Source organism: Calonectris borealis, chromosome 6 (assembly GCF_964195595.1).
Source record: "Calonectris borealis chromosome 6, bCalBor7.hap1.2, whole genome shotgun sequence".
Lineage (NCBI taxonomy): Eukaryota > Metazoa > Chordata > Aves > Procellariiformes > Procellariidae > Calonectris > Calonectris borealis.
In genome coordinates, this window is record NC_134317.1 from 20,777,304 (window position 1) to 20,796,649 (window position 19,346).

Consider the following 19,346-nt stretch of genomic DNA (forward strand, 5'->3'; position numbering starts at 1 on the left):
ACTGACTGCGAATACACTCTCACCAGGTTTTGAGCAAAGAGTAAAGTTCACTGGATTTACCTTTATCTGTAAGTATTGTAAGTATTTGTAAATATTGTAAAGTTGTACATATTATAACCTTACCTTTTTTTTTTTTTTTAAGGGCAATTGAAGTTGATTCCCCCCCCGAACTCTGCAACAATCCACAGTACTTAACAGGTCTCTCTCTGCCTCTCTCTGTGTTAGAGACTGTAGGTACATACTAAACCACATTATGCACTACATGATATTTTATGCATATTTATGCATATCACAGCCAAGTAAGTGACACTCCAGCTCTGTATAAAGATGTAGATTTAGTCATTAGATTAGAGAAAAAAATCCTTTAAAATATTACAATAGTAATGGCACAACTCAATACAACTGATCAGTTATAAGTAGTTTTAATGATTTTTCACTTTTTGTATATAATACTCAAAGTAGCATTCAAAAATATAGTGCAAAATATTTATTTGTTTTATTTACAAATAAAATGTGGAGTTCAGCTTCTTATCCTCACCACAGTAAATGTTATTATTCTATGTGATGAATAGAAATTACGAGAAACATTTGCAGAGACAAAAAGTTCATTTTAAACCCAAGAACAAAGATCTTTCCTTCAGTTATATTTTTGTAGAAGTTACATAATATTAGTTTTTTAAAAATTGTCTTCAGTTGAAAAAAAAAAGCCAAAGTCCAAGACAACACTAAAGAATTACATAGGAAAGAATGTTTTTTTAAAACCATAAAGTTAATTTTGCTGTGACAATCACAATGCAAAGTTCTTATCTATATAGAATATAATTTTTTTTTGCAGCTAAAACATAGAATTTTTACAATGTAATGCTTTTTCCCTTCTTACTCTACAAATTGCCTTTAGGGGAAAAAGAATTCTAGTATCTTCCTTTCCCTCTGATGAAACAACAGATGCTTTGGTTAAAGAGCAATTCGTGCGCAATAGTGTTTTAACTTGCAAGGCAGTACTCCTTTATTAAGTTGGTAGAATTCCACTAGCTGGATGAGATCAGTAAATCTGGTATGACCATCATCAAGGGTATAAAATAGCTTCCCATCATCTTCCAACTGTAAAAATGGAAAAACAAGACAGAATAAAATCCTCTTTCGCTACAGTATTTCTTCCCAATTGAAATACTCGTTTGAGAAGTCTTCTTGTAGACCAAGATATTCATAATCTTATGACTACTGAGAGAAGGAAAAATACAGTGATCATTCACAGGCAAGATGAAAAATCAACAACACAAAAATAATGCATTCTTTAACTTCCCCTTTAAGATAGGTACATGCCTAAAAGGAAAGAACAGTTAAATAAGTATAGGAATATTCTTTCTGCATTAACAATATTACTTTATGCCTTTGCTTTGGAATGATAGCTGAAGTTAATATGAACACTGAGTTTTTACAGAGTGACAAGAAACAACCAAGTTTCAACTTACTCAGAGATTTCAATCTTTGCTCCATTCATATTCTGTGCAACTGCTATATTTTGTATAACTTATTTTGTAAGGTGCAATGAGGCTACACACTAGTGCATTGGTGTACCGGATGGTATTTGCTATACAAGAAACTGCCCATCACAAAAGTAACACGCTTGATGTAGTAATATGTTCTTTGTTGTAGGAGAAAGAACTGCTGTAGCTCCAAAAGCATGTATTAGCATAGATACAGGAGAGAAAGAAGAAACTGCAAAACATACCTTGAAAGATTACTTTTGACTTTTAGATGCTTAAAAATATACAATCAGCGTTTCCCTATTCTAGGTTACTGAACATTAGCTCTTGCACAATTTGTATTGCATTGGTGACTATATACTTTCTCGATTTATTTCCTCTACTGCTGATATGTCTAATTTCAAGAAGCTTCAGTGCAACAGTGCCTAATTAGTTTTAATGTAAATAGAGGGTAAAAAAACCTATTTAAACTATTGTAAAAAAGAAAAGGGAAAAAAGATACTTTACAAGATTGAGAGAGTAGTGAACAGAAGATCCTGAAGTAGGGCTAGCATAGAGTAGCAGATGGTGTGCTAGGGAAAGATGCAACTATCCTACTTGAGTACAGGGGAAGGGAGAAGATATAATTAGCTCTCTTACCTGTAATTAAGATTTCTTATCTGAAGCAGCTGTTGAACTGCTTATGACGCCTGGTTATTCTACCCCTTTCTACCATGTCTGGAAGTAGTTTGTAATTTCTTTATTCTCAGACTTTGGTCAATCCAGGTCAAACATAGCTAGTTAAGGAATTACCAATGTGTGCATGTGTAAATTCCTGTGCTCCAGCCAAGAACCTGAAAATGGATTATCATCCATCGAACTTTCCTTATGCATGCAATTTTCCTGCCAACACACTGAAGACAAGGAAGAGTTGACAATTCAGATGTCTGTTGACCGGGATTTCATTTTTAGCTTATTTTTCCCCCTCCAGGTTAATCCCAAGCCTTGAAGTGAATACCAGACATATTGCTAATTCTAAAGCAATCAATATTTTGCAAAGTAAAAAATCATATCAAAGTTATGTTGCCCAGGAACCTAACATCTTCGCAAGATGATGCAGAAGGCTGTTATAAGAGAGCATTTATTGGAAAAAGACAGTCCCAGAAATATCAATTCTTCTTTCACGTGGACTACAGACCAGCTAATTTGAAGATAGACTACACTGAAGTTAACTTGTATCAGCTCAGAGTAGTAAGGCTGAAAAATACATTTAAGCTATTAAGTTCTCCAATTTTCACAGTATGGGATCCCAAATTTATCCCAAAGGTTTTTTCAACCTTTCACAATCAATTCCCTGCCACCCACCTGCAATACCTGTTGCACATATTACCAATGTTAACATGATGCACCTGTTAATGTGGGGGAAGCTTGCATTGGCAGGCTGCATGCCCTATCTGAAATTATTTTTAAATGCAGTATAACCTGAAGCAACCTAAAATGTAAGAGAAAAATAATTAATTTAGAGACTGAATGATTTTAACTTGTAAAAAGACCTTCTAAATGCCATTTATTTATTTACATTTCATAGGAAAGTTTATATTCTCTTCCCAATGACTGGAAAAAGACAAGAGTTTAGAAGAACAGTAGGATTTGAAGTTCAAAAAAGTAACCTCGACCTCCAACTATAAGCTACCAACTTACTGCAGTAACACAAAATGCCTTGTTTCTTAGAAAATGATAACTTCATTTAGAAGATCAGCAGCAACTGGAAGCAAAACCTTTCCCCCCCTCAAAATATACTTTTCTGAACTCCTTAAAGAGTATTGTTCTAGCAAAAACAGAGCATGCGGTAAGTCAGGGTATTGACAACAGCATGAGGGGTACTGAATGCAAATTAAATGACAGAAAGGAATTGAAATATGTCTATGTTTGGGGAACTAACAGTTTCCATATTCTTTCTATGGATTAAGTTCTTCTCATTACAGATTTTTTTTTTCTGGTAACTACCATAGGATAAATTGCTTTACGTTAAAAACAATAAAAAAAATTTTCCTTCAAGTAAGCCAGGTTTTGCACTGAAGTGGTATAGGTCTTCTAGACCATCAGCATGGAAAAATTGACCCAAGTCTGCAGACAATCTATGTCAAATTAAAGAATTCCTGGTTCCTCCAAATATCCTACAACAGGAGATCAAGGTTTTAGCATGCGTGTATATGATTAATTCCTCAAATGCACTGCTTACATCTGCAGAATAATATTAGAATTGATTGGATAATTTTTTTGAAGGGAAGAGGAGAATCATCCAGCTCAGAGGAAAGATAATTGAAGATAACTGCAGCTTCCTGCTACATCTGCTCTTAGAGAAGAGAGGGTCTGTTTGCTGATAGGGAAAGAAGAACTGGTCTCTTAAATTTGAGAATTAAATGACATCCCAATGAAATAGAATCATACAGTAATTTTATGGAGTTCAGAAGGTTTTCTAAACCACACAACAGTTATCCTGAAGTAAATACTAGAAGCGAGCACAGTCAATAGAAGCACAGAGATCTTACACCTGGGATTTTGATAGCATATGTTGATGCTCACATGCATCCAGGGATCCAGGGCATAGCTATATCACTTTTGGATGAGGGATGACTCCAATGCTTGTACCTAACACAACAAAAATCGTGGGCAATTCTTTTAACAAACATTCATTCACTCCTTTTCTCCTCCCAAATAATGCTTCTGTTTTATTCTACAGGAACTTTTTTAGGGGAGGATATCAGCTACAAGCCCTAGGTAAGGCATACAGAAATTTGGTGAACGATCATAGGGGATCACCAGATCAGAAACAAACAAAACGCCACTACACTCATTTCTACTAGAGAAACAGCAGAATCTCCTAGAAACTTCAGTAGGAAGAAACATGGAGGCTAGAGTATTATGTGGTCTGGAAGAAAGGTTCTTGTGAAGAGAGAAGAAAAAGCTATAGGTCCGTTCAGTTATGTCAAGCATCTGTGGCTAAAACACATAATGCTAAAGTGTTTCTCATCTCAACAGAAGCAGCCTATTAACTACCTCTGGAGGGAGTGGAAGGGATGGAGGAAGCTGGCCATTCTGGCAGGAGAACTGGATGATATCTTCAGTGAAAACTGATGGAAATATGATTTCAATTTAGGAAATTTCAGCTTACCTATAAGTAGCTGGACTAAATAAGGATATCAATTTTTTGCTAAAATTGTCCCCCTGAAAAAGACCCAGACATGAATATGCCACAATAACATGAATCAAGAAGAGAGGTCAGCAAAAAATGTTTGACTCCAAATATTGAGAGAAACTATCCTGAGCAGATGAGTCAGTGAGATATAAACACACACATCATAGGCAGTCCACCTAAACAGATGACTAAAAAGAAATTGTGCACATATCAAAAAATGAAAAAGCAATATGATCTTTATTAATACATGATTTTCATGCCATCAGGGTTGCTTCTATTCCAGTTCAAATAGATCTGTCTATTTTTTAAGACACTTTTTAGGATTTCATAATACTAGTCAAGCTTTATAACAAATCAAACAGCAAAGCTCAAAAATCTTCAACTCTACTCAAGAATACTAATTATTTTTAGTGATACAGGTATTATGTTTACATCTTCCATATAACAGCAAAAGAAAAAAAATCCAGCAATATTCTATCACAATTATTCAATTGTTTTGTTTTACAATTGTATGTATAAACTGAAAAATTTACTTACTGGTACAATTTGAAAATGCTTTATTTTTAATCCATGACTCAATGACAATACAAATGTTTTGGGGTTACTTTGGCTATCACGTACCAGGAATACCCTAAAAGAGATTGAAAATTTTCACAGTAAAATCACTGTGGAAAGCCTTTTGTAAACATCCAGTTAAAACTGTTGTAAATTCACTACAGAAGTATTAGTGAAAAGCAAAAATAATATTAATTACTTAAGTTATGCTTTTAATCAGTATTTCTTTGCAAATGTGTCACTGGAAATACTTTTTCTTAAATTCTTCTTCACCTTGTCTATTATGTGAAAAATACGCATTCTCAGAATGAATAACACTGTTTTTACACTGCGTAGAATTACAGTGCATCTCTTCAGACAGAAAAGCACCCTCAAAGTTTGTGCTTTGAACAAAATTGTTCTTTGGACTCTGACAGTTACCTAAATCACAAGCGTTACAGGGTGTTGTGGTTTAACCCGGCAGGCAGCTAAACACCACACAGGTAGCTCAACAGGAAGTTTACAGAAAAGGTAATGCAAGACATACCAGAATGATTTTCACATCTGGCCAATATTCACAAATGCGCACTCACTTCTACACATTGGCAAAATTCCCACTGAGACAGAGCTGCTCACTTTATGGCATCATTATTCAAACCACAACATTCTCAATGGCCAACAGTGTCACCACAACTAATTCACTGATAAATTACTCCAGCCAGGTTACGGACAGACATAATTTTGCCATGATCCTGGTAGGATAATCTGGTACAGGCAAAGGATGATTACCAATAAGAGACAGCTTTCACTGAATTGGGAGGGGGTTTGGGATATCGGCAGAGAACAGTTTGGAGGACAGAGGGAAGAACCTGATTCACAGCTTTGTAGTGGAGTCTGAACTGTTTGCGCTGTGCAGGTCTGGAACAGATACAGCTAACTAACGTACCAAAGAAGGGAAATGGAAGGACAGCCACTGGCAAGAATGCTCCTCCTTCAGGACACGAAAGGAACAGGCAAAATGGACTTGCAGGTATCAACCAAGTGAGTACTAGTGGCCACCTACTTTTGCCCAGCCACATATCAGGAATTAGAGCACAACTATTACATGAAAGAAAGGATTTCAGGAGAAGAAAGCAGACAAAGGCTTACAGTGGATTTTCACTGACTAACAGCATGGATCCAAACCACTAATTTCATCCTCAAAGTTTTTAAGAGTTCTATTTTTACAAAGTAAGAAAATACCTGGAATTAAGAAATTCGGAGTCCATAATCATTAACATTTCTATCAAAATCCACATCCAGTCTAATTCTGAGCTCTGATACTAATTCAGTTATTAAAGAGGGATAATTGCCAACTCAGCATGCGGCTTCTAAGAGCACATGGCAAGTATAAGGACAAATGAGTTCTCAATAGACTCGGGCTCTCCTAACAAGCTCTCTCTCACCACCTAGTGGCCTTTCACCCTCTCCAGGACACGAAGGAAATTTTTCAGAGCACAGTTAGATAGATCCTTTGCATAAACTTAAATCTTTTGTATTTTTGTCATGAGGGACTGGCATTTTATTTTATTCAGAAAAATGACACTATAAGAATGTGCCACTTTGCAGATATCCAAATCGGGGTCTCTATACCCAAATACTGAGATCCACATTAAACAATATACACAGTAATCACATTGGGTAGGAAAGAAAATACAGGTTGATTAGAATTTATGTTTCCATTCATCAGTTCTGTTAAAGTCCATTTTCTTACTTTTTTCCTTGTTTTAACAGCAAAGATAAGCAATATTTGTCCTCCTTGACATAAAAAGTTCTTTACTTTTTTCTAATCTTATCACAACAGACCTACTTTAGTTGTCGAAGAACCTTTAAAAAGATCACTTTGCTATGAAGAAAAGGTTGTAGTTCACATAATCTTGGAAGTGCTGGTTGGAAGGGAGCTTTTTAGACATGCTGGGTGACTCCAAAAACTGCTCCTTCATAAACTTATAAGGAATTTTCTGAATGACCAGTTGCATTTTGTCATGGGCCTTTTGGTAATGCTATTATCCCATTCATCAATCAGATGCCCATCAGTTTGCAATCCAGTCAACCATTTATCACTGAAAAGTCTTCAAATGTCCTTTAGGGAGTAAAGTATGAAATCTACAATACTGTTACATAAACTTCTTTAAGAAAGTTGGTTTTACACCAGAACAGTAGATCCAAAAACTTTATTCCTTCATTGCACACCTTAAGATTGTTGCTGTTCCTAAATCTGTTATTGGGTTATTCAAATACTGAGACTACAGTAGATCCTTTATATAATAGTCCCTTTATCTTCTATAAGCCATCATGAACAGTGTATTTGTCGGTACATACGGTATTACAGAGATCCTACCACCTCTGTCATATAGGCAGGAGATCTCCCTGCTTGGGATTACCTTAAAAGGCCCAACATGGATTATTTTCTCTGCCCCTCCCCCCACCCTGAAACTAAAATCTTATTATTCCCATGAAAAACTTCTCTGTTTCTGGTGATAATGCATTCTTTCAGCCCGTCAAAAAGCACAGCATTTGTCACATGCTGCAATGTATTCATGAACTCCTGAGTAGGTATCTGACAGCATATGAGCGCTCATACTACCATGTTCTAATCAATTCTAGACAGTCTAAGCAAAAGTATCATCCTCGCCAAGACCACAATGTGTATCTATGAATTGATCCAAGAATATAACATAAACAACACTGTACTAAACTAATGTTAGCAAGGTATTCACTTTCTCATCTCAAACACCATTGCTATTTACTCATCAAAACTACTGGGTTTCATTTAACAGTATGTGTGTGTACCCACTAAAATACACTGGAAGATTCATCAGCCCTAGAATGACATACTGCTCAGAAATACACGTTGGATTCACCCCCATGTCTCGTCCCTCTCATGTAACAAATGCAAAAATGAATGCAGAGTACAGAAGTAGTTTCAGGATGATTAGCTGGGCTTAAAAACAGGACTCCTGAAAAGAAGAAGAAGAAAAAATACAAAAGGAGAAGTCCTATTAGCCATCCTTGCTGAGTATGACTATTTTTGTCTCCCTTTCCTTTCGATCTCTTTTTTTTTTCCCTAGAGCCCTTTCTGCAGATGTAGAAAACACTATTACAACATACTTAATCTAAAACTGAAAGAATTTAACCAGTAATCTGATATTACAGGTACCCAACTGGAAACAGACTCAGAGAAACTTAGAGTTTTATGGAATTACTCATTGAATGAAGGAGGCCCAAGTTTATATTTAATACAGGAGTAAGGATAAAAATACAGAAATGAAAAACAGGAGGATTTGAACGTAAAATACCTACTTGCTTTGTCCTTTTTTTAAATTAATATTCAAATGAGAGAAAAACAAAAGTGAATAGTCTTATCCTAATGTTTATTGTTTACTATTAAGGGATAATAAAATTTTTAGTCATTTCATGAGGAAAAGCATACTTTTTTTTCAACAGCTGTCTCTGCATTCATCTTAGAATAAGGTTAGTCAATGTTTTCAGGCTTTCTTTCATTCTTTCATCACTAATAAGAGATACAAAAGACACTGGTGCCAAAGTTGACAGTTCCCAGAGAATATTGTGCAAATACAGAGCTCAAGTGCCTGGCTCTGAGCAGACATAAGTAATCTGTCAGTGACAGAACTGAAGTGTTAGATCACCACTTTATTTCTTCCAAAAGATATAAAATAGAAACCAACTGATCCCCAGATAGCTCTATATAAAAAAAGTTTTATTTCTGTTAGGTAAGTGCAAAATCTTCCCTCCTCCATCTCCCCCCCAATAAGAAGTACATGAAAATAGCAGTTTTTGACTACAAATGTGTCTCAGAAGAGTTATGTAAAGAATTAACTTACCCATCTACAAGTCCATGCTGCAAAATAAGTCTCTGAGCCTCTTCTCTAGAGATTTTATGATGAAACCATGACTGAGATCTGTGTATAGCTGTAGAAATAAAGATCTTTAAAAAACATTTTGCCTTTATTGAAAGAACCAGCTATTGCATTTCTCTGGCAATGAATTAACTCACACATACCCATGTTAGACATAGCAATAGGACTACCATGTGAGTTGAGTCGTAGACACCCTCTCCTCTGTATGAGAGAGAAGTAAAAACATGATTTCAAAGCTTCTTTGTTTTAAAAAAAAAAAAATCAGAAAATACTATTCTGATAAAGCAAAGGTGCTTATACCCGCCATGCTAATCCTTCTTCAACTGCAACTGAAAGGGCTTCTGTTGGATTTTCTATAATTCTGCTTCTGTGTCCTGAGAAATCCATTGCCACTAAAGAATTTTCTGAAACGCTTCTCTGCAAGAAAGAAAAATAAATTTAGTTTGTTCATTTTTTAAAAGATCCATCATTTAAAAGTGAGCTTCTGAGAAAACATTATGTTCTGTAAGTGGTGTTTCAAGTATCTGCACTGTTTCCCATCAGAGCCAAACTCATTTTACCCTAGGGAGCATTTGTAATTCCAGTATGCTGCTGCAAAGCTCAATTTTACAGTCTGGCAGGACAGATTATCTTTTTGCATTACTGCAACGGATGATAAATACATCGCTTTACCATACACTCTATTTATATTTTTAACTATAACTAGCCCTTTGCATGTCAAAACAAGTCAGGAAATTGTTATTAAGTTGTCCAAGTAACAGAAAAAAGATAAAATACAAAATTCTTATATATAACCATCAAATTAACAAAGATTTGAAATATTTTGCTATAAATGTGTCATAAATATGTATATTTTCTGTATAAACTTTCACTCAAAGTTTACTGGATTTAAGCATTGAAAACAGTCATTTCTATGGAGTTTAACTTCTATTTTAATACATCCCTTTTAACTCTTATCACAGACCCAACAACTGTAGGATCTGTTATAAAAAAATGCTTGTGTTTTTTCTCCCAGTGAAGATCAAGTTTGTAACAATAGAATAAAAAGCATTGAAGTTTGACAAAACAGTCTTAAAACTCACGAAAATACTTCTCAGAAACCAAGGTTTACAAAATCAAGTTTAATACAGATTGTAATGGCTCAAATGTTGGCAGGCACTGCAATATCAAATAATTAAAAGAACATTCTAGCATTCTGTAAGTTAAAGTAACATCTGGAACACAAGAGGCCCAGATTTCTGTAGGGTTAGCAAAGCTTCCCAGTCCAAAACCAAAGCAGCTCTGTTTTGTTCCTGTTTGGTTACAAGCATGAATATAACTAGAAATGGAAGACAGCAATTCTGTAGTTCACTGTAATTCTTGACACTGTAGTCTAAGGTCTGCCTGAGTAACTGTAACCCGTAAAGAACTCTGCAAAAGTAAAAAAACAAGGGCAAAATAAGAGAAAATATTTGCCTCTAGGAGAGTGGAGGGAACTCCTTGTAGCTGACATGGTTGTGAGTTATTGAGGAATGTGAAACATGGAAGTGGTTCCCCTACAACGTATGTTCATTAGCTTGTGCACTTAATTCCCAAGTTTATCTAATTTGCTGTTTAATTCATGAATTATACAGAAGCAGAAAAACAGTGCCATGCTTAATAGTGGTTATAGATTCTGCCTGTGTTAGAAGCTACGTGAGCTAAAACGCACACAACAGCGTAAGAGGAGAGAGAATCAGTAATGGCTCCCAGATCTGTTATAAAAGCAGCAGCTGGCTATTGTAACAGCTTCATATAACAGAAAGTAAAGACACGGTCAGTGTATTAAGCACAATATTGAAACCATGCTTATCAGCAATATCACTGACAACTATTTTTGTGAATACCTATAATAGCAAATGCATATAATAAAAGCTCAAAAAATCACCATAAAATCACTGTCACAAGTCCCGGCAACAAGTAATTTTTACCCAGTTTAGCCAACAAAAACCACAAGTGTGATATAAATCATCCATGAAAGAGTCTGAAATCAAATGACTCGTAAAGAACTGGGATAACATAAGATATTAAAAAAAAAGCACAACCTGATCCAATCCCAACTATCTGACTGAGGAGATAGACACAGCATCCGGGATGGGCTGTTGTTCCTCCAAAACCGAGTTCCGCCAAATTATGGTGTTCCTCTGAAGTCCAATCAGTATTATAACAGCTGAAATTCATCTTAAGTACTTAATATTTTATATTTAAAAAAATAAAACGGAAGTATTACTGTATACCGAAAAGGATTTGTTATAGCTTTCATACTCATCATTTACAGCATGTGTAACCTTAAACACTTGGCATTTATAGTTCTGCTGCTCTGTTTTCAAAATCCTCTTTCCATTCTTTTTGACAGTGATAATAAGCCAATGAACTCCTAAAATACTGGAGATTTGACAAAGGCAAAAAGCCTGTTAACTGGTCTGAACTACCCGATTTGTATTAAGTAAGTAAATTAATTCATTAGCTCTCTAGTCAACCCTGACAGCCCTCACGTTTTCAGCAAGCATTCACACATGCAAAGATTTGCAGGATCAGATCAGTAGTATAACAGACACAAGCTACTTAAAAATAGCGTGATGGCAGAAACAATGTATTTATTCATGGAGCTACTGTGGGACATACCATAGGTGTTATATTCAAAGGGCTGCAGCCACTTCTACCTTGATATGGTTGCATGTAATTCTGATACAGCTGCATCCCATACTAAAACGAGAAAATAACATGGTTAGCATTTTAAATTATAAACCTAAGCCAAGTATATTTTTTTTCCAGATGTAAAAGATAACACATGCTTTTTTTACCATTAAAAACCAGGGACAAATGCTGTTAGGATAAGGAAATGCACAACATCGTCGTCGTTGCTGCTGCCTTTATAAAATGTACACTCTGCATTAAATACTACACATTTAATACACCAACTGACCTATTCCTATTTTATCACAAACAGACACATTTTAAAAACATATCAAAGCTCTCTTCTTGTGTATTCTTGTAGCTTTGTTCGATATTACTCAACAATCTCACTGAATTCAACATGCTTACATATAAGCATATGCTTAATGTTAAGTTTAAGTATTTCCAGGACTGAGGCTTCAAGACATCATCCCATCCCCTACAATGATTCCAGTAATTTGGTCTCTCTCTGTTTGTTGGGATGAAGAAAAATAAGCTTTCAGAGTACAAAATTGATATTGCTATTGCATGGGAACCTAGAATAACGTTACTTCTCTACCGCACAGTATCAAAATTTCACATAGTAAACTTAAGCAAGAAGTTAACTCCACACAGAAAAATTACCTTAAGTAACCTAATTGCTGTCATCCAACAGGTCCAACTTTGTTCATCATCTGCACAGAGCTGTTTCAGGTCTCTGGTTCCTCCTGATTTGTTAGGCTAGAAGGCCACAGCACATTTTTTTAGCATTAATGCATATCTTGAAGATAATACCTGTTGAAATAAAAGCCACTAATTCTCCTATTTTATAATAGACAGCTGAATATTGTTTTCAAAAACCTTAAAGAAGCTTATGCTTACCTAAAAACTGTGGCTTGCTTTAATATGTATCAGAATAATAAGCTTGTACCTTAAAGCAGAATCCATAGTTTGTTGGTGCTCCAGAAATCTTTTTGCCTGTCAAAGACATGTACATATCACTATTGCTGAATTCACAGAAAAACTGCAGATGCCTTGGCTCCTAAAAAGAAGAGCAATGTAATACAGAGTTAGACTATTTTTAGCCAGCCTCTCCAGGTAAGAAACTCCAAAGAGTATAGTAGTTATCCTGTTCCAAAATACAGTCTTACATACTGCAGTTTTAACTGTGACATCATGAAATCTAGAAAGAGACAACTCAACATTAATCTTATAATGCAGAGAAAAAAACACCTCAAAGAACTAGTCAAAGAGTTCATTCTTCTCAAGAGGGAGAAAAACCAAAGTACAAGTGATATAATTTCTGGGAAAACATCCACTAAATTCAAGCCACAATAACAACAGAGTAGGAGTCAAGTTTTGAGAGCAGTATGCATTTCAAACATCAAAATAAAATATACTTTCATAATCTGAAAAACTGTAATTATTACTGTCCAGTAATATTTCTAACCATTATCTCCATCCTCTAACGTTAATTAAGACAAGGCAGCAAACAAAAGAAATTTGCTGAAGGATACAAAAACAGCTCAATGAATACTCTGGCAGTTAACACAGAAAATTCAGAACAAGAAAAAACACTGGTTTAAGTGGTTTATGTAAAAGGTGCCTCAACTCCAGTATACCCTGTTTAACATAACCAGGTTTAAAGTACTGCTATCAAAAAGCTGAACTAGTAAAATGAAAAATTGTCCAGTGACAAAATTTGAGAACTCTCAAAATCTTCCTGTAAAATCCTTTTATACATAGGTTTTTGTTTATTTTAGATAATGAAGTACTATCTCCACCTTTCAGAGCAACGACTTACACTTCAGAATTTTAACTACTACTATTTGAAAATTTATTTTCAAAGGGCACTCTGTTAACTGATGGGAAAAATATTAACCAGAATGAAGGAAAGTTATCAGGCGAAAAGAAACTACTGTTTCTAAGACCCTCCCAATTTTATATCTCAGTATCTCTCTAGATTTTATCTATAATAAATAGATTTTTTTCTTCCTTTTTATCACTGTAAGTTGAAATTCACATTTTGGTAATTATTACAACAAATGATAAATACATACACATTTGCTCTAACGTCATAGTTCTCTCTCTCTCTCTCTCTTTTTTCCTTCCCTTACCTTAGATGTACCTTTAGTGGAAAAATAAAGGCCAGATCTTCTCAAAAGAAAGTACAACTTTTTCCATGATTTTTTTCCTGGCTCCTTTGCATGCAAATAACCATGAATCTCAGGATATGTGCTGGAGCTTAGGAACATCTGAAAGAAAATATGAGACATGCATTTTTCTTTTCATCTGAAACCGGCTTTGTGTTTCATTAACATACTCAGGCAGGACTAAGGGAAATAAACCCCTAAATCCACTATCACACCACAGTAATTCAGTTACGATTGCATCTAAGCCCATTAAGAGTACCTCTGATTTAAGGCGTGTAGAATGTTACACAACTCCAAGGTATGCTAAGCAAGTTGCAGATTTATATGGAACATATGGTTTGAAATGAGAGCATTAGTTATGCAATATGTTGACTTCAGCAACAAAACCAGTGTAAGAAGTTCTGATCCCATGCCTCAGACCCTATTTATATAAAACTGCAAATCAATGCTACCAAAAGAAGAAAGAAAAAATGCCATCCCTCCCCCCCTTCCTGTGTTACAAACCAGATAAGGGAACTGATCTGAGTTAAAATTAATTCAGCAAACAAATCACAGAATCTGCATGACAAAACCATGCAGGTCAGGCAGATATTACCATTTTCAAAAGGAGGGAACAAAGGTCTCAGGACCTGAAGTGGTGCTTAAGTAGGAGCTTTAGTTGAACCAAAAACAGGAGAGGCTGGGCCAGTCACCAAGACAGCTCCTGTCTGTGCTCAAGGTCATGTGGCAGAGTGTATTGAAAAAAGCTGCATCAGGAGGAAGGAAAGAGGACTTAGAAGTCCGAGAGATGAGCCATTTTGCCTCCAGAACTGCAAGAAAAAGGTACGCACCCTCACACGCCACAGAAAAGGCAGAACAATATGGATAGATAGAGAAGTTAACTAATGCACTGAGAGAAGCTAACTGATGCACACTGCCTCTACTCAAGGTATTCAATGGCTTCTCTTCAGCCATTTCAACCAGACATTGTCAGAGTGCAAAAGTACTCACTAAAAGCTGGCAGCTGTGTTAACTTTATTCTAATTGCATGTAAAGCATTCATTTTTATTACTCTTCTTCCAATAAAACTACTCAGAACTATGACTCATATATAAACAGACTAACCTAGAATTCTTCAATTTCCATATATGCAAAAGAATCTGTGTTATTACTAAGCTTTTCAAGGAACCTTGCCCCAGATTGGCCTGCAGAATCATAAATACTATCTAGGCTCATACAGAGGTAGGGAACAAGGGATCTTCTGGTTGATATTTGCAGCTTTCATTGCTGCATTTTCCTGCTGTCCACTGCCACTTCCAGAAGATCTGATTTGAGGACACGAAGCAACAGATTACCAGGCAAGAGACAGACTGGCCAGCAAAATGATGACATGAATGTGATTTTGGAAGTACACCAAATTCTTTGGCGACTAAATAATGCAGTGCAACCAAGATACACAAGGTTTCTTTCACTGTTATTGTTTTCCCACCTTGCAGCCAGATGCATGACTTTACCACCTGTAGACCAACCTGAGCTAATTAAATTCAGCTGGTGTGAATGCAGTAATATGGGCAGGCTTCATTTGACAGGGGAGTACCCTAGCCCAGAACTAGGAATGCATTATGAATAGCTTCACTGCTACTCATCTGAGTAGTTAAATTACAGAAGGACTAGGTACATCTATCTACATGTGCGGCCGGCACACAACTGTGCAAATTCAGTTTAAGCTATTTCAGCCACATTGAATCAGACTGGTATGTCCTGGTAGGTGTTCCAGCCTGTTAATCTTCCCATTTACCACGTATCAACAGGTTCACTGATGGTGAATATAAAGGCTGAATTGAATAAACAAAGTCAAATGGAAGCTTTAGGAAAATCTAAAAGAGTCAATGTAGATAAAAACAAAAGAGCATCTTTTTAGGCTTTAGTATCTCCGCTGAAGATGAAAGGACTGGCTGGCTCCCAGCCTGCACAAGTGTCTTCCCCAGGATTTCTGCCATAAGAGCTTCAAACCAGAAGCGCTGTCATGAAAAGCACTTTTCTTACTCAGCAGACCAAACTGGAGGAGCCATACAAAGATCAGCTTCAAGAGTCACTGTTGTACCCATGCTATCAATTAAAATAAAGTAGCAATAATGCTAGGAAAAAGGCAATCCTAAATCCATCTTTTTCTTTCTAAGACAGCTGAGGACTGTGTGAGAAAATATAACATGAACAAGCTACAGCCAAAACCATTAACTGTCACAAGGAATGAGCAGTAAAAATATTTCAGAGTGAGAACTGAATGTCTGTAATAAACACCTAAAACTAAAGATAGTAGAAAAGAGAACTTCCTTGGGTTTTTTTGTTGCAGGTTGGTTTTGGTTGGGTTTTTTGTTGTTGTTTGGGTTTTTTGGTTTTTTTAATGGAGGTACATGCAAGTTTATTATAGGGGGCAATGGATCCCTGTTTATGCAGATAAGAGGTAATCAAAATAGGACAAAAATAAGAAAAATAAGGGAAGTCCTTAATATAGGAAGAAGAAGTGGGGAGAGTTAAATGATGGTATGCTGCAGACAGGGATTATTGGTCACACAATATGCAGAAATAAGCTTGCACCCTCTCCCCCATGCAGTGAAATATATAACATGATATGTAGAGTGGTATCAAATGTCACCATGTCTTTCAGATACTAATATATGACAGCACCAAGGACTCAATTACAATTTGATTAGCTCTAAAACCAACCAATTTAAAACCAATCTGAACAATAAACAAAGCAAATAAATGTCTTTGTTGGGGGCTGGGGGAAATCAAATCAATCAACAAGTGAAAAACCAACAGAACAGGAAAACCATTGCACTGTCTTGGATGAATATAATAATAAGCAGAAATACTAGATGTCACTGAATGCAATAAAAATTGAGAGTTGCAATCCTAACATATTTGTCTGCACCTTCCACATTTCAATGAAAGAATGGCTCCAGCAGCGGAGACAACAACATTTGCTAAGGTGGATGCTTCTCGAGCACTTACACACTATTTTGGCGAGTTAAAGAAGCCATCATTTTCCTAAGACCCTGTGAATCAAGCTTGAATTTGATGACTGATTTCTTCAAAGATGTGATGACAGCCAGCTGTGATCCAGCCCAATGCTACTGGGAATGAGCAGGACTTTCCCCAAAACCTGCTGATAAATTTTGGGGGCATCAGGTAATTCCAGTGAAGAACTGATACTGATTCTCAGCATTGTCTCCTATAGACTTCAGCCAGCCTGAAGGGTTTAGACTGGGAGAAAGGCCAGCAACACCGAGAGTGGAAGATGGGGAAAGGCAATGGGCAGACTAGAACACGTCTAGGAGATTGACAAGAGACTGAAATTCAGTGCATGGCTATTTCAGCCTGAAGACTGGAACAGAGCCAGATGAGAAACTGGTCAGGGAAAGAGGGCCTTGCTGTGGTAGAGAGATGACAGAAATGACAGCTTGAATTGTAAATCTGTGAAGGTAGAGAAAGGGAACAACTAAGAACATGGGGAAAGAGATGGCAATGGGGAAAGGACAAAAGGAAAAGACACTATCAGTAATTCTACCTTCCACAAAATTATGAGTGTTTGTCTTGGTAATCCGGTTCTGTCTTTAACTTAATTTTTGCATATATAACATTTATTTTTTTATGTTTATTTAGGAAAGACATCTGCTCCCTTCTTTAACATTCTACATCAGGTGCAAGGTTTTTTTCATTGCTCTGGAAGATGGCTTGGACATGTGCGATCTACAATAGCTTTTTTTAATGTATTCACATTATACATAAAAAGCTATTAGAAAGAAGCAGCCAAATTGTTCAATACAAGACTTGAACTCTGAACTTCAAGGCTACCTACAGAACCTGAATATCAACTGCATCTATTAAACAATGAGGAAGAGCGGGGGAATAGATCTATTCTTAAAGCAAAACCAGAAAAAAGTGTAATTACCCAAGTAATTTCAACCTTCTATTTTGAAGATGTCACTGTTAAATTTAAAACACTGATTGACATACTGCATAGTGAAAAAAATTCTGCTACAAATACAATTAAAGATTAAATAAATAGAATTACAAAATTGGAGAAATGTTATTCACAGACAAAAAGAAAATGAAAGAAACCTAGGATAAAATTTTGACCTTTCAAATGAATTTTAAAAAAAAAAAAATCTATTGACTTCAGTGAGGCTAGGATTTCACGTACTAACTCAGAAGGACTCAATTCTGTCTATGCTATCTATGCTGTGCAGTTTATTCATTGGAAATGCTGTCATGAGTAAGAATACAAAAGGATCTAGTACATACATGAACTCATCTAAAATAAGAGTTGCTCCAATAAGCAGACGATGTTTTAAACAAGTCACAAACCCCATTTAAAATTACATTCAACAACAGTTTCACATCTAATTAGACCAAGTGAATTAATTTGTTGCCCACCTATGCAAGTTGCTAATTCTCAAAAAAACCCAAACAAGCAACATACCCCAAAATCTGAAAATAATAGACTATTTTTTTACTATGGGGAGAAGCCTCAGATTAAAATCTTCATACTGTGTTCATTTTTGACATGTTTTAAAGCATCCAATTTGCAAAAATTACCTAAAGCAAGTACCAAATGATCCATACTGCCTACCACTAGACATGTACATACAGTGTTGTGTCTCAGAGCAGCCACACTCTAATCAATACAGTGACACACTACTTCTGTTTTTTTAGGCTAAAGATCTCTATGGCAGCGATTAAACCTCTCTCTTTGGTATACATAGACATTTGGTATACGTCAGACCTAGTAATTTTACTTAGCACGTGCTAAATGGATAGGAGACAGGTAAACTTCTTTTTTTGTTTTTGAGGCTATTTCGATGCTCTGATTTAAAGTCATCAGCCAAAATACTCACTCTTTCACTTTCAGTGGAAGTCAAGAAAAACATACTTCAGAAACATTTTACTTGCTTACAGCTCAATCCACAAAAAGCTATAAAAGCATCAGAGTGATTTTTTAATCACTGGTAAGCATTGCGTTGTTAAAACTAATGTCTCTCTTGATACTTGACCAAGCACATCACAAATAATAACGCAAGCCCATTAACTTGTCTTAATGAAAGTTTTCAAGGAAATAGTGACACACTGTAAACAATTTACCCAACAGCTTCTGCTGAAGTGTAACAGCTGGGCAATCCACAAAGGTATTCTCTACTTTGTGCCTAGTAAGTTTTATTTGACGAAATACAATTAAACAGACAATACAATATAAAATAGCAACAGAGGAAAGTTTGTAACAAATTTTTCAAGCTATCAAAAAGGGATGTAACTATATATATTTAGAATGAGTCTTAATCTTACCCACAAGCTCTGTACATGTTCTACATATCACAATATGGGCTTAAAGAAGTTCTGTGCAAGAGTACACGGCAAACAG

General features: G+C 35.8%; 1 protein-coding gene across 1 annotated transcript in view; it reads right to left on the reverse strand.

Moving 5' to 3' along the window:
• Positions 1–406: 406 nt before the first annotated feature.
• GRB14 (growth factor receptor bound protein 14) overlaps positions 407–19,346 on the reverse strand; it is a 67,095-nt gene continuing 48,155 nt past the window's right edge. The window contains exons 6-14 of the mRNA XM_075153894.1: positions 13,910–14,047; positions 12,724–12,834; positions 12,438–12,533; positions 11,763–11,843; positions 9,420–9,536; positions 9,263–9,320; positions 9,084–9,171; positions 5,203–5,296; positions 407–1,101 (exon numbers count right to left, since the gene is read on the reverse strand). Of these exons, the coding sequence (XP_075009995.1) occupies positions 955–1,101; positions 5,203–5,296; positions 9,084–9,171; positions 9,263–9,320; positions 9,420–9,536; positions 11,763–11,843; positions 12,438–12,533; positions 12,724–12,834; positions 13,910–14,047 (930 nt within the window). The 3' untranslated portion in view covers positions 407–954. The remainder of the gene's footprint in view (positions 1,102–5,202; positions 5,297–9,083; positions 9,172–9,262; positions 9,321–9,419; positions 9,537–11,762; positions 11,844–12,437; positions 12,534–12,723; positions 12,835–13,909; positions 14,048–19,346) is intronic.